An 18500-nucleotide genomic window follows, 5' to 3' on the forward strand; every position below is an offset into this window, starting at 1 on the left:
CTGCAGGGGAAGCATTCATCTCCTCCCTCCGTAAAAGCCCAGCTCCCATCCCCTGAGGGCAGTGAGGCAAAGCAGCGGTGCTAGCAGGTGCTCAGAGACTCCTAGACAGAAAAGGCGTATGGTTTCTCACCTGATGCTGCACAAAATCCTATTAAAAGCCCAACCGTTTGGCCAAGTGGTTTTATGCATTTAACAATAAGTGACATTATGCTTGCGCTTAAATGCTGCATTATCAAGTCCCTTGCAGATTCATATCTCTCCCTTTCTGCCCACAAAGCGTCCTCCGGGGAGATTTACTGTATGAGTCTTGGTTTATGACATAGAGCTTATCAGGTAATGAGATAACAAATCTTGCTGAAACGATGATTTTGTGTGTAAGAAAGCAGACTTTTATCAGGGTGGCTAATGTGCAGCCTGACACGTTATAGGCTCTGCTGGCCATAAGCAGTAAAAAGGAAATTTTGCATTTTTCCACTATAACTCCTCTGACAATGGGGGCATGTAACACTTTACAGTAAGTGAGCATTACTCAGGGCTAAATGGGGCTAGGATGCCTATGGAATGGAAGATCATGCCGGCTGGCTGTGCGTCCCCAGAGCGCTGCTTCCTTAGGGTGCCTGGGATTTCCAGGAGAGCTAAAGGAATTTACCTCAAGATGGGGAGATGCCGGGAAGGGATGAGGCTGGAATTGCTCGCCTTGTTTGAGGGTGGTTTGGACTTCTGTTCCGGAAGTAGTGGCTCACCCAGAAGAGATGAGCCCCTCATCCACAACTGTTGAGACTGACAGTCCCTCCAGCCGCTCTGGGTTCCTGGACCAATCTGACTTTGGCACCAGGCAATGTCATGGCCACTTATATTTGCCACATAATGCCCAGTCAGGAGTAAGCATTTGATGCAAGAGTCAGCCACGACACAAAAAGCCGGGGACTGACTGTGGAGACAAAACCACTGGCTTCTAGTGAAGAGACTGTATGTAGCAAGAGGCTCGACTCCCGTCCCTGTGACCCCCAGGCTGATAGTGACAGCAGCTGAATCTCTAGCTGCGCTCTGAGACTTGGGCAGGTGGTGACCATGCAGCATGGTAATTTCTTGGGTAAAATTTAGAATGGCCATGTCCTTTGCACTTCATAATTGCTCTGTGCACATTCCAATAAGGCAGAAAGCTCATTGGCTGGAGGTGGCTCATAATAGGAGGCAGTGATGATGGCTTATGCAATGTTCCATTAGATGCCATTATAAGAGCCTGCCCTTTCGTTGTAATTTGGTGCTTGACTAAGTATGTGAGAATAATGCAGTAAACTCATTGGTGAAAAGATAATGATGCAGAACAAAGAGTAAATCAATAATGTGCACGATGCAGTTAATAATATTACCATTACAGACTGTTATTATTACAGTGGTGCGCTTAGCAATCAGGCACGCAGCAGCCACCAAGGGAAAGGAGGAGTGTCAATGAGCTACTTCAGAAGAGATGTCTTAACATGATCACTTTGCTCTCCCGCTAGGTTGATGAAGGTCCCTTAGCCACCCATCCAAATTTTATGCCCAAAGCCCATATGACTAACCCCCTCATTAGTATATGGTGAGTAGTATGAGGCTAAGATAGTGTGACACACAGTATATCAGAATATACAATATAGATTGAACATTTGGATGATACGCATTTTATCATGTATTTTAAAATGTTTCTTGTGGCACATGTACATTTACATGGACAAAATACTTCAAATAAATTTGCATGTTCTGAATAAGATTTCAGACTTGGAATTTGCCAAATATGTTTGAAGTGAATGAGAAACAGAATTCCCCTACTGACCTAACTTCCTTGCAACTGACAATAGGGCCACTTTGCCATTCTAACATCCTCTGCACATAGACTTCCAAGATGAGGAGCAAAGCCAACATGAATCCAATGTGTGGGTATCTCCACAGGACACATATATGGTTGAGGCTGTTCTCATCACTTGGATGTGAAAGTAAGCCAGATGTGATTCCCTGCTCTGCAACCAAGGGTGTGGGCAAGGTACTTATTCCCATTCAATGCAGGAGGAAGCTGAGAGGTTAATACCACCTAGCCAGCCTCCTGTGCCAGGCATTGTAAAGTTTGAAGTTCTATACCAGCATAAGCCTGGTTATTACTCAAAGCTAGACTCAAATCAATGATAGGTCTGGGGAAATGCCTGAACATTCATTCTTCCTACCCAGGATGCAAAGAACTGAAAGAACATCAGCCAGCATCCCCTCCTTCTCTCTGAAATCATTCATCCCTAGGAAAGATGTGTGAGAAGTGCAAGGGGAAAAGATGTGTTCCCCCCCTCACCCTTGAATCAAAAGCTCAGCTGGCTGATTTATTCAGCCTTAGAAAAAGTCAGGGTTCTCTTCCTTGAAAATGTGCTGGGTACATATAAAATATATTCCAGTGCAATCAATATTATCCCTTAAGCCTTTAATTAACTTTCACTTCTCTTAAGAAGTAGACAAATGCTGGCAAGAGTGAGGAGAAAAAAAGGATTGACTTTTTTCATTTGGTGCTAGCTATCCAATACCATTCTAGACAATTGAAAATATATATCTTTTAGCCACAGCATGATTTCTGGGGTGGAGAGCTGTCTTTATCAAAAAAGGAAGAAAAAAAAATCTTCCTTCAACGTAATTGGTATTTTTGCTCAGAAAAAAAGCGAGATTGATTGAAAGCAGATTGCCTTTTTGCCCAAGGAGAGTTATTAGATACATTATCATGGCAACCTTGGAGAACCCATATTGTTCCAATCTGTCCTATATCTGATTTGAAGATTTATGGTCTCCCCCTTTTGTGCCAATAATCATTTCCCTCCATTTTGTTTTCCATACAGTGAAAGTTACCAAGGAGCCCACATATTGAAAATGTTTGAATGCAGTTAGAATTGATGGATGGGGAGAAGCTGCCTCTAACTCAGCAATTGGTATTAGGAGATCTGCTTCCGCCGGCCTGTGTCTGAGGAGGGCCCTGCAAGAGCATGAGGGATGGATGGTGAATGGGGAACATTTACTTACCAGAAATATTTTCAAGACTTTTGAAGATTCTAGGGCCATAGTTTGGGGAAGGATACTTTGCAGGAAGAAGAGAACTAGAATTTATTGCATCCTCAATTATTAGACATATCATCACAAATATGCTAAGATAGAGAGCAGGGTGTGACCTCATTGGAGGCAGAGTAATGGTTGTTCATAGGGCATGATTTGAAGAATGCCAAAAAAGATCCCCATCCAAAGTTATCTCTGTTGGGTTCCATGACACCTACATATCTACCATGTGAGATTCATACTCTGATAGCCCTGTGTTAACTCAGCTCAGACACTAAATAACTAAATAGTCTTGGACAATGTACCAATTTTGCATTTTACAATTAAAAAGCCAGAGCCTTTGAGGGGCCAGAGTTAGTGCCTGATTCATGAAGTTATCCTGATATCTAAGGAGATGATACAAGGAAGGGCCAAGTAATCTGGCCCATGGTAAGCACTATAAAATGGTAAGTGCCATATGATATCTGTAAATTAGGATGTAACCAATATAAAGTATTCTGTGGCCTATGCAATCCCACCTAATCCTTCAACAACCCCGTGTTCTCACTACCTGAGTCTTTTCAGGTAACCTCTCTGAAACTCTTTCCTTAAGTCATATGCCTGGCATCCCGCAGCAAGTAAAAGTGACTTGCCCAGGATGCAATCTGGGTCTCCCACTTCAGTTCCCACTAAGATGAAGGTGGTGGTGGAAAAGAAAGAGGCTTGTATATCTCAGCTTCTGCTCCTTCAGAGCAAGCAGAAATGGACCCACAGAGGTCCTCCTGGATACATGGTGGAGGGGTCCTCCACTGGCCAAGGGAGAGGTTTAGTCTGGGGACTGGTGTGGATAAACCATCACAGTTTTGCAAGATCACTAGAGTCTGGCTGGATAGGCAGTATCATGATAGTCTTAGCAAAGTCTGATTATAGGCAGAAATCATAAGTCCCACTGGTTAGGAACTCTAAGCCAAACTTAACTGAAGCCATATGACTGGGGCAAGCCAAGGGGTTGCAAAGTGATGCAAATGTCCATTTTATTTTATATTATATTTTATTTATTTTTTAGAGACAGGGTATTGCTCTGTTGCCCAGGCTGGAGTACAGTGGCTCAATCATAGGTAATTGCAGACATGAACTCCCAGGCTCAAGCGATCCTCCTGTCTTAACTTCCTGGGTAGCTGGGACTATAGGCATGCCACCACAGCTGGCTAATTTTCTTTTGGTTTTTGTAGAGATAGGGTCTTGCTGTGCTGCCCAGGCTGGTCATGAATTCCCAACCTCAAGTGATCTGCTCACCTCAGCCCCCGAAGTGCTGAGATTACAGGCACGAGCCACCGCACCCTACCCCAAATATCTATTTTAGACATGTCATGTACATCTCAGGACTTCCTCACCAGCCCCGAATCTAGAAGATAACAAGAATCTTAATGATCCACTTACAAAGGGGAATATTTAGGAAAGTTCAGCTATGAGAGTAACTAAATCTCTCCCCATCTGTGGATGTGGATCTGAACATTTTTAGACCACCAGCAATTGTCCTGATCAATTTCTATAGGGCCTGACTGCTCAATTTGTGAAGATGACCAATAGTCCTCAATCAATAACCATTTCTGATCTGATGAACTTTTTGGTTTTAAACACTAGGTCTGGATCTGTAAACAAATATTTCTTGGGCAAAGGCAACATAAACTAAAAATAAGCTGACAGGTCATGGCTTAGAATAAAAGATCCACCTCAGACACACAAGGAAGCATCTTCGATGCCAAAATAGTATCCAACGGCACTTTCTGGAGAGGAATTACGCATCCAGTGTGAGCAAGTAGTGCCTGGTGCTGGGTCAGTGCTCCATAAATATGGGCTGGGTTAACTGAAAAGGGCAGTGCTGGTGGGTCATGGCATTGGAGGGCTAAGAATGACTTCACGAGAAGAATGTTTGATGATTATGAACACTATTGAGGGTCACCATAAATTTGCCAGTTGCTTATTTCATGTGCATATCTTCACTAAATATACGTGGGTGTGCTTCTCCTGCCATTTAAGCATCGCCACCTCCAGAAAGAAATCCCACACATTCTCCTCAATCCCTCTGCTCTCTTCTTGGTGATGGGCCAGGAAAGCCCACATGCCCAAGTTGAGCCAGAACTTCAGTTTCAGAGCTCAATTCCACAGGTACACAGGACAACCTAGGGGAAGTGACTTAAGGCAGAAGGCAGAAGAGGACGGGAGGGCAGTGACTGAGGCATCCAGAGAGCCACTGAAGATGACTTTTTGGTCTATGACAAGGAAAATCTACATACTTTTCACAAGCCTCAGATACTGGCTCTTAGAGCCAGTAGCCTTTGAAAAGGGAAACTGTGATCATGGAATAGTCACCAATGGGCCCCCTCCCACGTTCTTACGTTTATCTCAGCATCTGAATGAATAGCCCTTAGCAATTGTTTAATCTAGCACCCTTCTTCTCTTTGATGTGGAAACAGGTTGCAAGATGAGTGCCAGATCCAGAGTACAACACCTCCCTCAGTTTCATGCCTTCTGATGAGAGAAAGCAGCTGGTGCCAGGCAGGCCACCATAAGCTGGGAATTGGCAGACTGGGGGGCGAGTTCTCAGTGACCTAGGGCCAGTCACTAAAATGAAGAGGCCGAGGCTGACTGGGCTGCACCCACCAGACACTGATGAATCCTCACACAGGGCTCCAGTTCTCTGTCCGACCTTAGTTCACACCCCCATCATACCTTGTCTAGACATCTGCAATCGCTTCCTAATTGATTTCCCTATTTACTCTCCCCACTGCCCCCAACCATTCCCATACTCCCTCAAAAAAGCCGAAGAGAAGGGATGGCAGCAAATCCTACTGCAATCAGGTTCTGCGAGGGCGGGGAGGCCTTAGATCTTTCTTTAGCAGAGCCTCGCTCTAGGAAGACAATGTAAAATGCACAGCTCTGGGCTGTTTATTTTTAAAGATACTATATCCATTTTTACTGGAACGAGTATAAAGAACTTAAAAAACCCAGAGCTATCTTGTCACAATAAATCAGGCAGAGTAAATTGAAAATCCTATACAGCTTTCCCTGAATACATTGTGCTCACTTTGTCAAAGAGGTAGATGAAATGTGGCACATATTGATCTAGATGTCTCTGTAAAACTATAATATTTATATCAAATACATATGCTAGACTCTCTCTGTCTTTCTGCTGAGCCTTCTAATCGTGCTTTCCTCATCCTGCTCCTCCCAAAATGCATCTCACCATTGGTAGCCCCTGACATGATGGGAATGAATTTTAAGTACTTCTCAAGGGAACCAGCAGCACTATATCATACAGGAAGCAGGGTGTGGGGGGTTAGAGACCCAACGACCCAAACCACACAGTGGTCAGCACCAAAGCTTCATGTTTGTCCCCCTAGGTTGACCTTGAACCTTTGGTGTCTGCATCACCACGTCTCCATGACACTCCTGCAAGCTGGTCTTTCCTTTCCTTCTCACCTGGTAGTGCTTTTCTTGGCTACTTGGTCTTAACGCAGGTTTCCCTGATTTGGGGCATGTCCTTCAGGGTTACTGTTTCCCAGCGCTTCCCTTGAGGCTCAATCCCCCCCTGCCAAAAAATAAGACTAATCCAACTCCCACCTTCCCACTTCCTCCTTTACTCAATGTCTCAAAGGGACTGACTTCAGTAAAGATAGGGGAGACATCATGGGCAAATGAAGCCTAACTCCAGGCTGTACTGCCTCATCCCTCCACCCTACCCCAGGACCCGGCTTGGAACCCCCGAAACTGGCTGGGCTTTCAGGAACTATTTGTTAACTGATGGATTGGTTGACAAAGTATGCATCTTGGAGACTCTATCCCATGGTAAGTGCGGAAGAAAATTAACAGGTAGTTCACTGCAAGCCTTTTAGACCATGGGCTTATTCTACCACCCTGAATCTAGCATATTTCAAGTTTGTAAGGGATCTGTACACATAAAGAAAAATAAAAACAAAGCAAATGAGAGTGTGTATCAGTCCCACAACCTCAAACCCTATCACCATTTCCTGTTAAAATAATTTTTTTTAAAAAAGGAGGTTCAGCAATAAGATAATTTCCTACCCATGGACACATCTAGTACTTTGCTAATCACAAAGGAAGGAAATGCATTCTCCCTCCTAGTGAGGAAGTGAATAAAGTAATCATCTTCTCCAGCTGTCAATGGAGCTGTTCTGGATGTGGCAGGCTGTGCTGCTGTTTCCCTAAATGGGGCAGAAGTCTGAGCAAATAGATCCCAACAGTGCAGCAAAGGCACCTCTAAAGCAGAGCCCCAAGGTCAGAGGACAGACAACTGGCAGCCCCAGTGGGGAATACCAGGATGTCCTACCTGGGCCAGAACTTTGCATCTTGCCACATGCAGACAGTCACAACCTCAGCTACCCTAGAGGGATCCCTGGCTACACCGCCACCATCCCAAATCACAGTTAGACCTCCATAATTAGACCATGGTGAGAAATGATCACACATATTTTGTAGCTTGTAGCCTACAAGGAACCTCAGTCCAAGTCTTTAAATTCTGAGAAACTCAGTGTGGGGGACATTGGTAGATTTTGCTTGTCCTGCTTACACCCTCCCTTCTGTGGACAGCACCTCATTTTAATTTGGGGAATTGCTCCTTCCCAAATTAAATACAGTCTCCCAATTACATACAGTCTTGGGACCTTTAGTCAAGGTTTCCTGCCCAAGTGAGGCCAATCAGTACTTTTAAATCTTGGGTGGGCTGACGCTAATCACAGTGGGAGTTGATTCAACCTGATGACAAAACCCTGTAATGACTACTCCCGAGTTTCCACTTCCTCAATGTCAGAGCTATATCTCTGGCTCTTTTCTGTCCTTTCTGGGATCTTGCTCTTCAGTTTTTCTTTGGAATCTCTAAGGTACCCTAACCTTTAAAAACAAACAAACAAACAAAAAAACCTTTTCTTCTTAAGTCAGCAAAAAAATAAGTTTCTGTTGCCTGCAACCAGAGAATCCTAACTGGTAGACTTGTTTACCTTCACTTTGGTTTCTCACCTAATTCTCACTGTTACCTAGTATGCAAGTATTACCACCATTTAGGTTTCTTTCTCTCCTTTCCTTTCTTTCCTTCCTTCCTCCCTGGAAGGAGAATTCTGCAGCTTTCTTCAATAAGCAATTCCACAGTTGCTGAACCCTCACAAACTGCACTGATTCCTCCTATGCCTCCCTCCCCAGCACCCTCACCCCTCTGCATCTTATTCATCCCATTACTTTGGGCTTGGTGGCCTTTGGACATTTTAAAATAAGCAAGTCTTCCCTCTCCCAATGCTAGATTGTTCTCTGCTCTTACAGAGAAATCAGTGAGCTGAATGACACTTTCCTTTTTTCAGATCAAAGCAGATTTGCCCGACTTCATTTGATAATGCTGCTTCTATACAAGCAGAGACTGAGAGAAGACTAAGGCAGGCAAACGTCAGCCTCACTCTTCAGGGATGAAGGTGGAATAGAGGGAGAATGAGTCCAAGCAAAGAAATGGCTCTGAATTTTGCCCGGGAGAGGGTTTTGATTTGCAAAGCGAGCCCCACCTCCTTCCCTAACACCCCTGGTGAATCATGTATCATGGTCCTTGAGCACCGACTGTTGGGACTGACCCTCCCATAATGACAACCAACTTGACATATCTTTGCCTTGTTCTCCAGCCACACCCAAGGGTGTTGCCACAGCTAGCATAAGCTGCTAGCCATTCACTCTGTAGACCCAACATACTTGCATAGGCCCAGCAGACCTCCAGCATCTGTTAGTCACACAGGGACTGGAAGGAGCTACAGGTTAGAAGACTGGCGGATCACCTGAGGTCAGGAGTTCGAGACCAGCCTGGCCAACATAGAGAAACCCCATCTCTACTAAAAATACAAAATTAGCTGGGCATGGTGGTGTATGCCTGTAATCCCAGCTACTCTAGAGGCTGAGGCAGGAGAATCGCTTGAATCCTGGAGGTAGAGGTTGTGGTGAGCCAAGATTGCGCCATTGCACTCCAGCCTGGGCAACAAGAGCAAAACTCCATCTCAAAAAAAAAAAAAGAAAGAAAGAAAAAGAAAAAAGAAAAAAGAAGGCATGATACGAGGCATGATGGGCCATAGCAGGACCTTTGCGGGGTCTGGAAAGGAGTGGACCTCAGGATCACATCAGCGGATTCCCAACCCTCCCAAATCTTTCTGCACCCCTCTTTTACCGGGTCTGTAAGCTTTTAGGTGAACAAGGCACTCTGCTATTACCTATGCCCTCCACTGTTCAATGGGTATGTTCAACAATGTGAATTATCAAATGCTTTTGGGAGGCTTCTCTCTAATGTCTCTTGCTTTCATGATTATTGTACACTTCCATGATTTCAATGAATAAAATTCCTGAAAAAAGAGCATTTCACTGGGAAGACACTCCTGCATACTCAAGCTTCTGTTTCACTGCCACTGTTTCCTTGGGTGGTACTGATTGGTCAGAATCTCAGATAAGCTCCAGGAGAGCAAGAACCACATTTTCCCACAGCACAGAGCTTAGCACATGGTGGGGATTCAAATTATTGTTTGTTGAGCCAATATGTTAGAATGGGAGTTTTCCTAAGGCTGTTCTATACACTAGCTGACATTTGCCTTTGGAGTCAATGGCTAAGGTCATATAAGCTCCCACGGAGATGGGCATATATCTATCTCTGAACTGCCCTCACGTCCTCTTATTAGAAAGGCACAAGGAGGGGAGATAGATTACTTTTACAGCAACTAGTACCCATATTTGGAGCAGTCCCTGTGGTTCTGGGGGTGAGAGCAGGCCATTGTGATGCAACACCAGTACTGGCTGTGGAGACTGGAACGCTTGGGACAACAGAATCAGATTTCCACAACTCTCACAGTGTATTGGCCTCTATAATGTTTTAATAAAAAGAGACACTGGACTTGGCCAGTTAGAAAGTTTCCTGGTTTAGTTTTATAGTATGATGACAGCAGCATGGAAGGAACCCCAAAGCTACCAAGAACCATTTTGCACAGGTCTGGAAAGAAGTCCAGCAGAGTGAATGACATGGTATGAAGACAGAAAACATGGGGCAACCTAGTCTGGATGGCTGCACTTGTTCCTGAGATTCTGAATCTACCCGGCAAGGATTCACCCAGTCAAAGGAGCCATTGATCAGAATCTTCAGCAATTATAATTTGAGAAATCATATTCAAATTATTTTTTAATGGAAGAAAGAATATTTGAGAGTGAAAATGTAGGCTTGAATATGACTTTTTTTTTTAAGGTACACAGTTCATCTCCCACCTACATTTCTATTCTTGTTTTCAGAACAATAGCTGGAACATTTTGCTAAGTGTGTGGAAGGGAAGAGTGACAGCAGGAAAGGAAGGGAGCTTCATTCTCTCAGTATTATCAGGAAATTGATTTAATATGCTTCCAAGTCTCCTTAAATAGAGCTTCAAGTTTGAAAGGGACTGAAGATACGGCTTAGAGGAATCCAAAACAGATGCCAAGAAAGAACTGCCCACGTCCCACGCCCACAAAGACCCCGCTCATCAGGAAGGGATACCTAGCACATCACATCAGAAGATATGGCATCTAATGACAAGCGCTGTGGGTATCTACCCCTCAGCACTGCGTTTCAGAAATAGTCAAGAGGTCATTTTTCCAAAGTATTAGGGCAAGCTCATTTTTTGTTTTCCCTGTTCCCAAGAAGTTTAATGCTAATCAAAGCAGAATGCCTAATCAGTCCAAGATGTTCTGTCAACTTGAATTATCTATTTGTCTTCTTATTTACTGTATCTGTCTGTCTACAGTTCTTCATATCTTTGTGAAGATCGGTTATTGGGGCCTGTGTTTCCTTCTGACTAGAATCGCTACCAGATGATCCTTCCTGGTGATATGTTGATGATTTGCTAATTTATGGCTTTTAAAATCTAGGAATCTGAAGACATTGCTGAGGGGTTCAGGCTGGGGAAGTCACATGGCTCACGCAATGAGGGCTGAATGGCTACTTGATGAGGGATCTAAGTCTGTGTACGATGCAAAGCTGCAGTCACATTTCGACCAGAGCCATGTCTGCAATAGAGAAATCGTAAATGACATTTTATAGGAAACACTCCTCGTAGAGTAGTCCGCCCCTTGCAGGCGAGGAAAAGTGAGAATGACTGTTACCCAAGACACAAGTAAACAGGAAAGGAAAGGCCTGTGGATCGGGCCAAGTCAGTATAACATGAAATCATCTCAAATCCGATTCCCAAGTGCTAGAGGCCATGCCTTCCCAGAAAGAGTCGAGAGGGAAATGGTGTTGTAGCAAGACTCTCTCAGAACCAAGAGAAGAGGTTTCAATAAGCTCTGATATTGGACTTCCCAACCACTTAGGTGGCAAAATAGTACGATGTGTAGCTCAGAAAAGCTGTGGTATAGTTGGAGATTTTTATGGATGTGTAGAAACGCATCTGTCCCCAGTGCCTGGTGTATAGCAAGCCCTCAGTAAACACATGTGGAATGGATGGACATGAAGGCATGACTCATGTTAATTCCTTTAAGGTAGGGTAGGCTATGGGGCCGTAGATTAAATGAGTCTTTGTAAAGAAATAATCCATGCTCTGGCACAGTATACAATTTAAAATTCCAAATCCTTTAGAAATCAGTCTAGAACCCTGGTGGACAAGACATGAGTGTGGTGGAGGAAATGGAGTAGAATTCCATGTTGATACAAGACAGCCAGGCAGGAGGGAATAGTGTGTGGTCTCAGGAAGGAACAAAGGGTCTGAGTGAGAAGGAGAGTCCAAATTCTGATATAAGGAAAGACACAGAGTTTAAAAATAACCCAATAATCAGGAAGCAGGGAAGATATGCAGGATGCCCTCTCTCGATAAGTCAAGAAAGCACTACTCAGGCAGGTTGGGGTCTGAGCGAGCAATCAGTTTTTAAGACTTCCTCTAGTGGAGGTAGAACTGAAGACCTATGTTTGCAAGTGGGGCTTGCATAACCTGGATTTTAAAAGCAAGAGCGTTAGCTCCCCCAGCTTAGTGGGTAATGCAAGCTGGGTCAAGGTCATTGAACAAGCATTAGCATCTCCTCCACTGAGGTGTCGCTTCCTTGGACTACTTTATCCAGTGTAACTAATCCCTGTTTTTCTCAGTTGCAGAATCTTAGTCTTTTTTGATTTTGCAGCACACATTAAAAATGTGTAATTGGCATTTGCTTTAGTTGTACCCTTGCTCAGTGCTTGCAACCTCCTTGAGACTGTAAACTCCATGAGGACAGGTTCCGAGGGTAGCCTGTTCACCAACGAACCCTGAGCACCCAACACAACCCAGCATCACTCCTGACGCGTAACACAGAGAATGCCTGCCTGCTGAGTGAGTGAATGAACTGATGGAGACGGGCCACAGGAATGGACAGTGAGGCAGGTCACTAACTGTGCTGGGCTGTTCTTAGTTCTTGAAATTTTATTCTCAATTATCGAATACTCAATCATTTCTTCTAAAGTATGAAGTCCTCTTTAAAATGTAAACATTTACAATAAAGAAGACATTAAGTACTCTATTTTCATATTTAAATAGAAAAGCATGACAAACTGTCCCCATCTCTCTGAATGTAAGGCTCTTTCCAATGTGGAGACCACATCCAAGGTTGAATGCAGACAGCCCTAACTCCCTCCAGTGGGATACAGGCTCCTGAGGGTGAATATTCCAAGTCAAAGCTGTGAAACAAGCAAACAGAATGCACCCTGCAGAACCGGTCACGTGGGGCTCTACTGTGCCTCTCACTGATGAGTAAGAAACCACCCCCAGAGAACTGCTCTGTGCTGTGCGGCAGACCAACTAAGGAGTGAAAGGCAACAGGTGGTTCCATCTGCAAGGGTATAGAAGGCTCTGCAGGTGAGATCTGCCCAGCGGGGAAGTCCAAGTTTAGCAGATCACCACAGTTCTCCATGGAACTACCTTTAAAGGATGGAGCCAGGAAGGGGAAGAAAATGTTGAAATCCACAAAAAAGGCACAAATCTCACTTTGGGTATGGTTCATCTGTCTATCCTTGAAAGCTGCTCATTGCTAGAAGTGTTCAAGAGGGAATTAGAATTCTAGTCTAACCAAATGAGAAAAATAAAGGAAGAAATGGTTTTGTCCCCTCTCCATCTTTTTCCCCTCAACCCTGGGGCCAGGACCCTTAGGGGTAGTGGGTGGGCAGAAGGGGAGAGGAGACAGCCCCAAAGTGAAGCTCATGCTTTTCTCTTCCTCTCCATCATGGGCACGGTGTTCTGGCTCCACTTATAGGGAAAGGTGGAGGAAGATACAAACAGTAGGAGATCACTGAGTTTAGAGCAGAATGGAGTCTCAAGAGATGACAGGGAGAGGCAGCAGGACACAGGGAGGCAGCAGGACACAGGGAAGCGGCTGTCCAGGTTCAAATCCCAGCCCTACTCTTTACTAGTTGGGTGATGTCAGGCAAGTTACTTAACCTCCCTGTTCCTCAGTTTCTTCACTCATTCCAAGTGGAGATGATGGTAATACCTTTCTCACAGGATCACTGTGAGGATTCTGAAATATGCAAATATTTGTAGGTATTACTATTGCCAGAGAAGGCAGTCCTGGGGCTTTAGGCTGCACTGATTCAAATTCTCATTTCAGGAAGTGTGTGGCACTCCTGTCTTTATAGGGAAATGTTCCAAGAGAAGCCACAGCATTTAAGTTTCACAGACAGCTTTCTTGAATTGGAGCAAGAAATGGGTTAGTCCGTGACAACTATTCCCCAAACCAGAATGGCGGCTCAGCAGCTTCATCCTGGGGACCTTCCTCCAAGTTAATTATACTCACTTTCCTCTCCCACCTTGGCTATGTCTAGTCTTTCATGACTCATTCCCCTCTCATGTGTCCTCTCAGCATTTGGCTACCAGGAATCAGTAGAATAATCCAAACCCATCCCATTCTCTCTGTCCCAAACACCTGGGCCTAGGATTGCCTCAAACTTGAGTCACTCAAGTCCCAACATGGGAAACACAAGGTCTGGGTGGCTCCCTGGCTGGACTCCCTCAAACAAGGGGGTAACAGCAGATGGATTCCTCTCTGTGACTGATTATTTTCCATGGCCCTTGGCCATGTGACCTTGGACCATGATCTTGTCAGCTCTCATAAACTAACCAGGAGTGGAATGAATCACACTCAGAGAGGAGACCTCTGGGGGAAACTGCAAGGGGCTGTGAGAGGGAGGAGAGCTGGGGATCCCAAAGGCCATGGGAGCCTCACCAGCCCTCAGGCCTTCCCTGCCTCTAAGAAGCTTTGACCTTACACAAAGGAAAGGAGGAGGAGGCAGTGGCCTTGGGAGGCAGGCTGGGCTGCAGGAGGGCTACTCTTCTGAATAAGATTTAGGGTATCGGCCCAAGAGCCCAATTGTCCCTAATCCCTCCAATTCAGGGAGATTACCTGCCTCAGCTACTCACTGAACCCTTGGTTGTGGACACCCAAACCCCTATTCTTAGATGCCGCAATCCATCATAACATACATGAAATAGCCAACACACACGCACATGTGCACAAGTACCCATACCTCCTGCAGGAGTATCCTGCAGGAGGTGATGAAAATGTTGGGTAAGGCACTCTAGGCCCTTGAAATAGTGTTGATGGTGAAGAGGCTTTGAGAATGCTACTTGAAGTGTTTATATTATGCCAAACCCATTGACTAAAACTGAAAATGAAATGCCAATGACATCTTCATATTCTCAAATATCCTGAATTTGGATGTTGTACAAACAAAACCCTGATCTTCTCTGCCTAAATTTTGTACTTTAAATAATCTTTGAATTTCAAAGTTTTATGTCTCTGTAGCTTTAGATCATGAGTTACCCTGAGTTCTCTGACAAGTTAATATATTGTTAGAGAAATCATTTCTGAATAAAATATGCACAAGTAAACAAATCCCTTAACTATGTATACATTCTAATTTCTTTCTGGGCATTCATTTGATTGGGTCCTGGGAAGCAGAGAACATGTATGTGTGTGTCCATGGGCAGAGCACATGGATTTATGCATACACAAAAACTCAGAGCACAGCACACTGTTTTAAGAGTCTGAACTTTATCTTTCAACAAAGTTTAGCTGCTTTCCTTTTGCAAATGCATTTAATTTTATCTGGAAACTTTTTGACGTTAGAAATAGAACAACTGTAGTTTCTCATTATGTTTGCTGCCAGAATCCATGCTTGGTTGCTCAACTAAAGACCTTATATTGCTAATTACTACCACATGCCCATATCCCAAGCGAAAGAAAACTTATTGATTCTGACAGCCCATTCTCTCAACACTGAATTCCAAATGAAAACTCAAAATTTGGCCAAACATAACATTTCATCAATCTTGTTTTACTGACTGGAAAAACAACATCAAACAAAGGGTGCTAATGGCCCTTTATTACCGTGCCTTTCCCAAGCTTATATTTTCTGATGAAAGATCTAAGTGACCAAAGGGCTTCTTTAAACTACTTAGTAATTAGCTTTTGAACCAGGAAACAATGCGTAAAGTAAAGTGAACAGGCCCGGTGCTGATGACAGGACGGACTCTGTGTCTGCAGGGTCAGGAACAGTGGGGACCCAAAAAGAACATTAAAAGCAAAGTGCATTTTCATAAAGGGAGAAGAAAAAAAAGAGAGAGAGAGAGAAAAAAAACCAGGCTAAAAGCAGTGATAAAAGATTACAGAGCCAGAACAGAATGGCAGGAAGTCTGTGATCTGAAGTCATCAGCACCTGAAAGTTTGAGTGGAACTGCCAGGGTGAAGGATGACCGGATCGGACTGGGGGCAGTGAGTGAGTGCCAGGCTGAGAGCCCCATCTGGGTCAGCCGGCACCAAAAGCTGCCGGCCTCCAGCCCACCCACCAGCTCACCCACATTTGACTAGGAAAATTATTTCATTAAAAAAAAAATTACCTGGAATGAGAGTCAAGAAATATTTTCAACCTAGCCTTCAGGGCAATTGATTTTATTGACTTCTTCAGGGGCAGTGATTGGGAAATGCCAGGGGAGACACTGGAAGATAGGGAGGCCATAAAGAGAGCCCCAGGCCCTCAGAATGCCTTCTGCTTTATGGAGACCTGTCCACACCTTCAAGGCAAAATGAATCGAGATGCTGTTTTCCTTTTGGCATGGGATACATGACCAATGGGAATCTTTGGACTTATCTGGCCTTTTGGATCCAACCAATGGCCCAGAAATCGGAACAGCTTGGTTCTAACCTCATCCAGGGCTGTTAAGATAATATTGAGGGGAGGGCTCCATTTGAGGGAAAATGGAGGGATGTGCTGCCTCCCTGAAAAGACGCCAACTGGCCTCCTCTGGCCCACTGTCCTTTGTGCCTTTGAAAGGAAACTGGTGTCCTGTGGGTAGTTCAAGAAAATGAGCCCTTTTGTCCACCTCCTCATTTCCTGTGCAGAGGCCTGGACACCTGAGCTCAGGAAGCATTGGACTCACTGACCAAAGGGGAGGGTCTGCTCTGTCCAACATGGCTGACTGTCAAAAAGAGGAGAAGGCAGCAGTGGAGGGAAATACATGCTCCCGGTCTGATTTTATTTCCTCTTAAAAAAACCAAAGAAGCTCTTTAAGAGTTCATTCGAAACAGAATGAGAAGGGAAAACAAAACAAAACAAAACAAAACAGTTCCATGATAGGAACTTCCATGACTGAGAAGAGGCATGAGTGATAAAAGTTTTCTGTGTCCTGATCCGGATGGTAGGATGATAGTTACTGGGGGTGTACATAGGTACAAGTTCCTCACTTTATATGTTAAAGATGTGTACATTTAACTCTATGTAAGTTATACCTCAAAACCAAAAACAAACAAAGGTGACGGCCCCAGAAAAAGCTTTAAAAAAAATAAATAAAGGATGGCTGCTGCCAGCCCCCTTTCCCCCACGGCATTCCCCTCTTGAGGTGATTAGTTACTGCCCTCTACTTAGGAGAAAACCTTGGGCTCTCTATTGAACCTGCACATTGATATTGAGAGTGATAAAATGATCTGAGCACACACTGAAATAGTTCCCGAGAAGAAAGCATTCACGTTTAGGAAGCCAAACAAAAGATTCATCAGGAATAGCATGTAGTACCCTAAACTACCAGAAATATACTGTTTCTTGCCCAGAAGAACTTTCAGCTGAGTAATGAGTCCCTTTAAGGATAAGATCGGTGCCTCCTGGATGAAGAGGAGAACTGGGTTCCCAGTGGCCACAGTGCCTTTGCAGTAGGCCAGATGACCTGGATCTGCCACCCAAGGACTTCTCTGCCAGAGTCTTATCCTGCATTCTTGCTACACACAAATCACCATAGAAGGGCATCATACTAGTTTGAGGGACCAGAATTTTATCACATAGCCAGATGATGTGAAGAATGAATGAGTTTTGTTTACTTGTTAGGGGTCAGAAGAGAAAATATGGGCCCAGTTATAAATGGACTCCTTTCAGGACAAATTCATTACATCTCTTAGAATTTGTGAATGAGAGTTTGTCCAAGTGTGGCAACGTCCTCGGGTCACCTCTGACATCACACCCCATGCAGAAGCTGGGCCTTTCCTCATAGAAGCACCCATGGGTTGGGGGAGGGGCAGAATTCAGATGGCACCTCCACAGGGACTCCTGAAAGTCACTCAACCACGTCTTTTCTGATGCAACTGACTTACTTTCTGCCTCCATGTTTGTTAAAAGTCCCGCCGAATTTATTCCGATTCAGGATGAGAGCAGCAATTTCGGGCACGTAGCGGGCAAACATTGCCTACATGCATGAAACAAAGAAACAAGAGCCAAAAAAAAAAAAAAATGGCATGCAGAGAGGATTCTACCGCAGCGGAGGCAGCAAAACCTCTTGGCATACTTACTTTCTTCCACTAACCGCACTATAGGAGCCCCCGTATTTCTTGCGGTTTCCTATTAACTCTATGATTTCAGGGACGTAGCTGGCAAACATGGCCTGAGAAGATAGGAGACAGAAGAGAGACTAAAAAGACAGGCCAAAGAAAAGGGGGGGACCTGTTCAGAGGGCGGGGGGCACTAAGATCTGAAAACACAAAAGGATTAGGCCTGCGAAGGTATATATTGATACGTTGGATCATAAAAAACTAAAAGCACGAAGAGAGCAAGCTCCCAGAAATACACAAGACAAACATTAGCCAACCTTGACAACTAAAGAACAACAACAAAAAAAATCACAGTCGAGAAAAATACAAAGGAGACAGTAATAAATAAGGTGATATCTAGTTCTTCTTGTTGAAGAAAAATAGGCAAAAGGGGGGCATGCTAGTGAAATTAAACACACACAGACACACGTGTGCATGCACAGACACACAGTTTCACAAGAGAAGATCTTTCTTTGTCATTAAAATTCAGAGGAGAATCAATGCTTTTATGAGTAACAAAAGAAAATAAACACCAAAAGATTAAAAACTACATTTTTCTGTTAAAAAAAAAACACTAAAAAGCTCAAAAG

At 44.2% G+C, this 18500-nt stretch overlaps 1 protein-coding gene across 25 annotated transcripts in view; it reads right to left on the bottom strand.

The window, feature by feature from the left end:
* Window positions 1-18500, bottom strand: part of KCNMA1 (potassium calcium-activated channel subfamily M alpha 1) — a 770960-nt gene that overhangs the window by 223023 nt on the left and 529437 nt on the right. For all 25 annotated transcript variants that reach the window (XM_030799216.1, XM_012502971.2, XM_012502968.2 and 22 more), the window contains one exon: window positions 17893-17984. In XM_030799216.1, coding sequence (XP_030655076.1) covers window positions 17893-17984 — 92 coding nt within the window. The remainder of the gene's footprint in view (window positions 1-17892; window positions 17985-18500) is intronic.

This window comes from Nomascus leucogenys, chromosome 18 (genome assembly GCF_006542625.1).
Source record: "Nomascus leucogenys isolate Asia chromosome 18, Asia_NLE_v1, whole genome shotgun sequence".
Lineage (NCBI taxonomy): Eukaryota > Metazoa > Chordata > Mammalia > Primates > Hylobatidae > Nomascus > Nomascus leucogenys.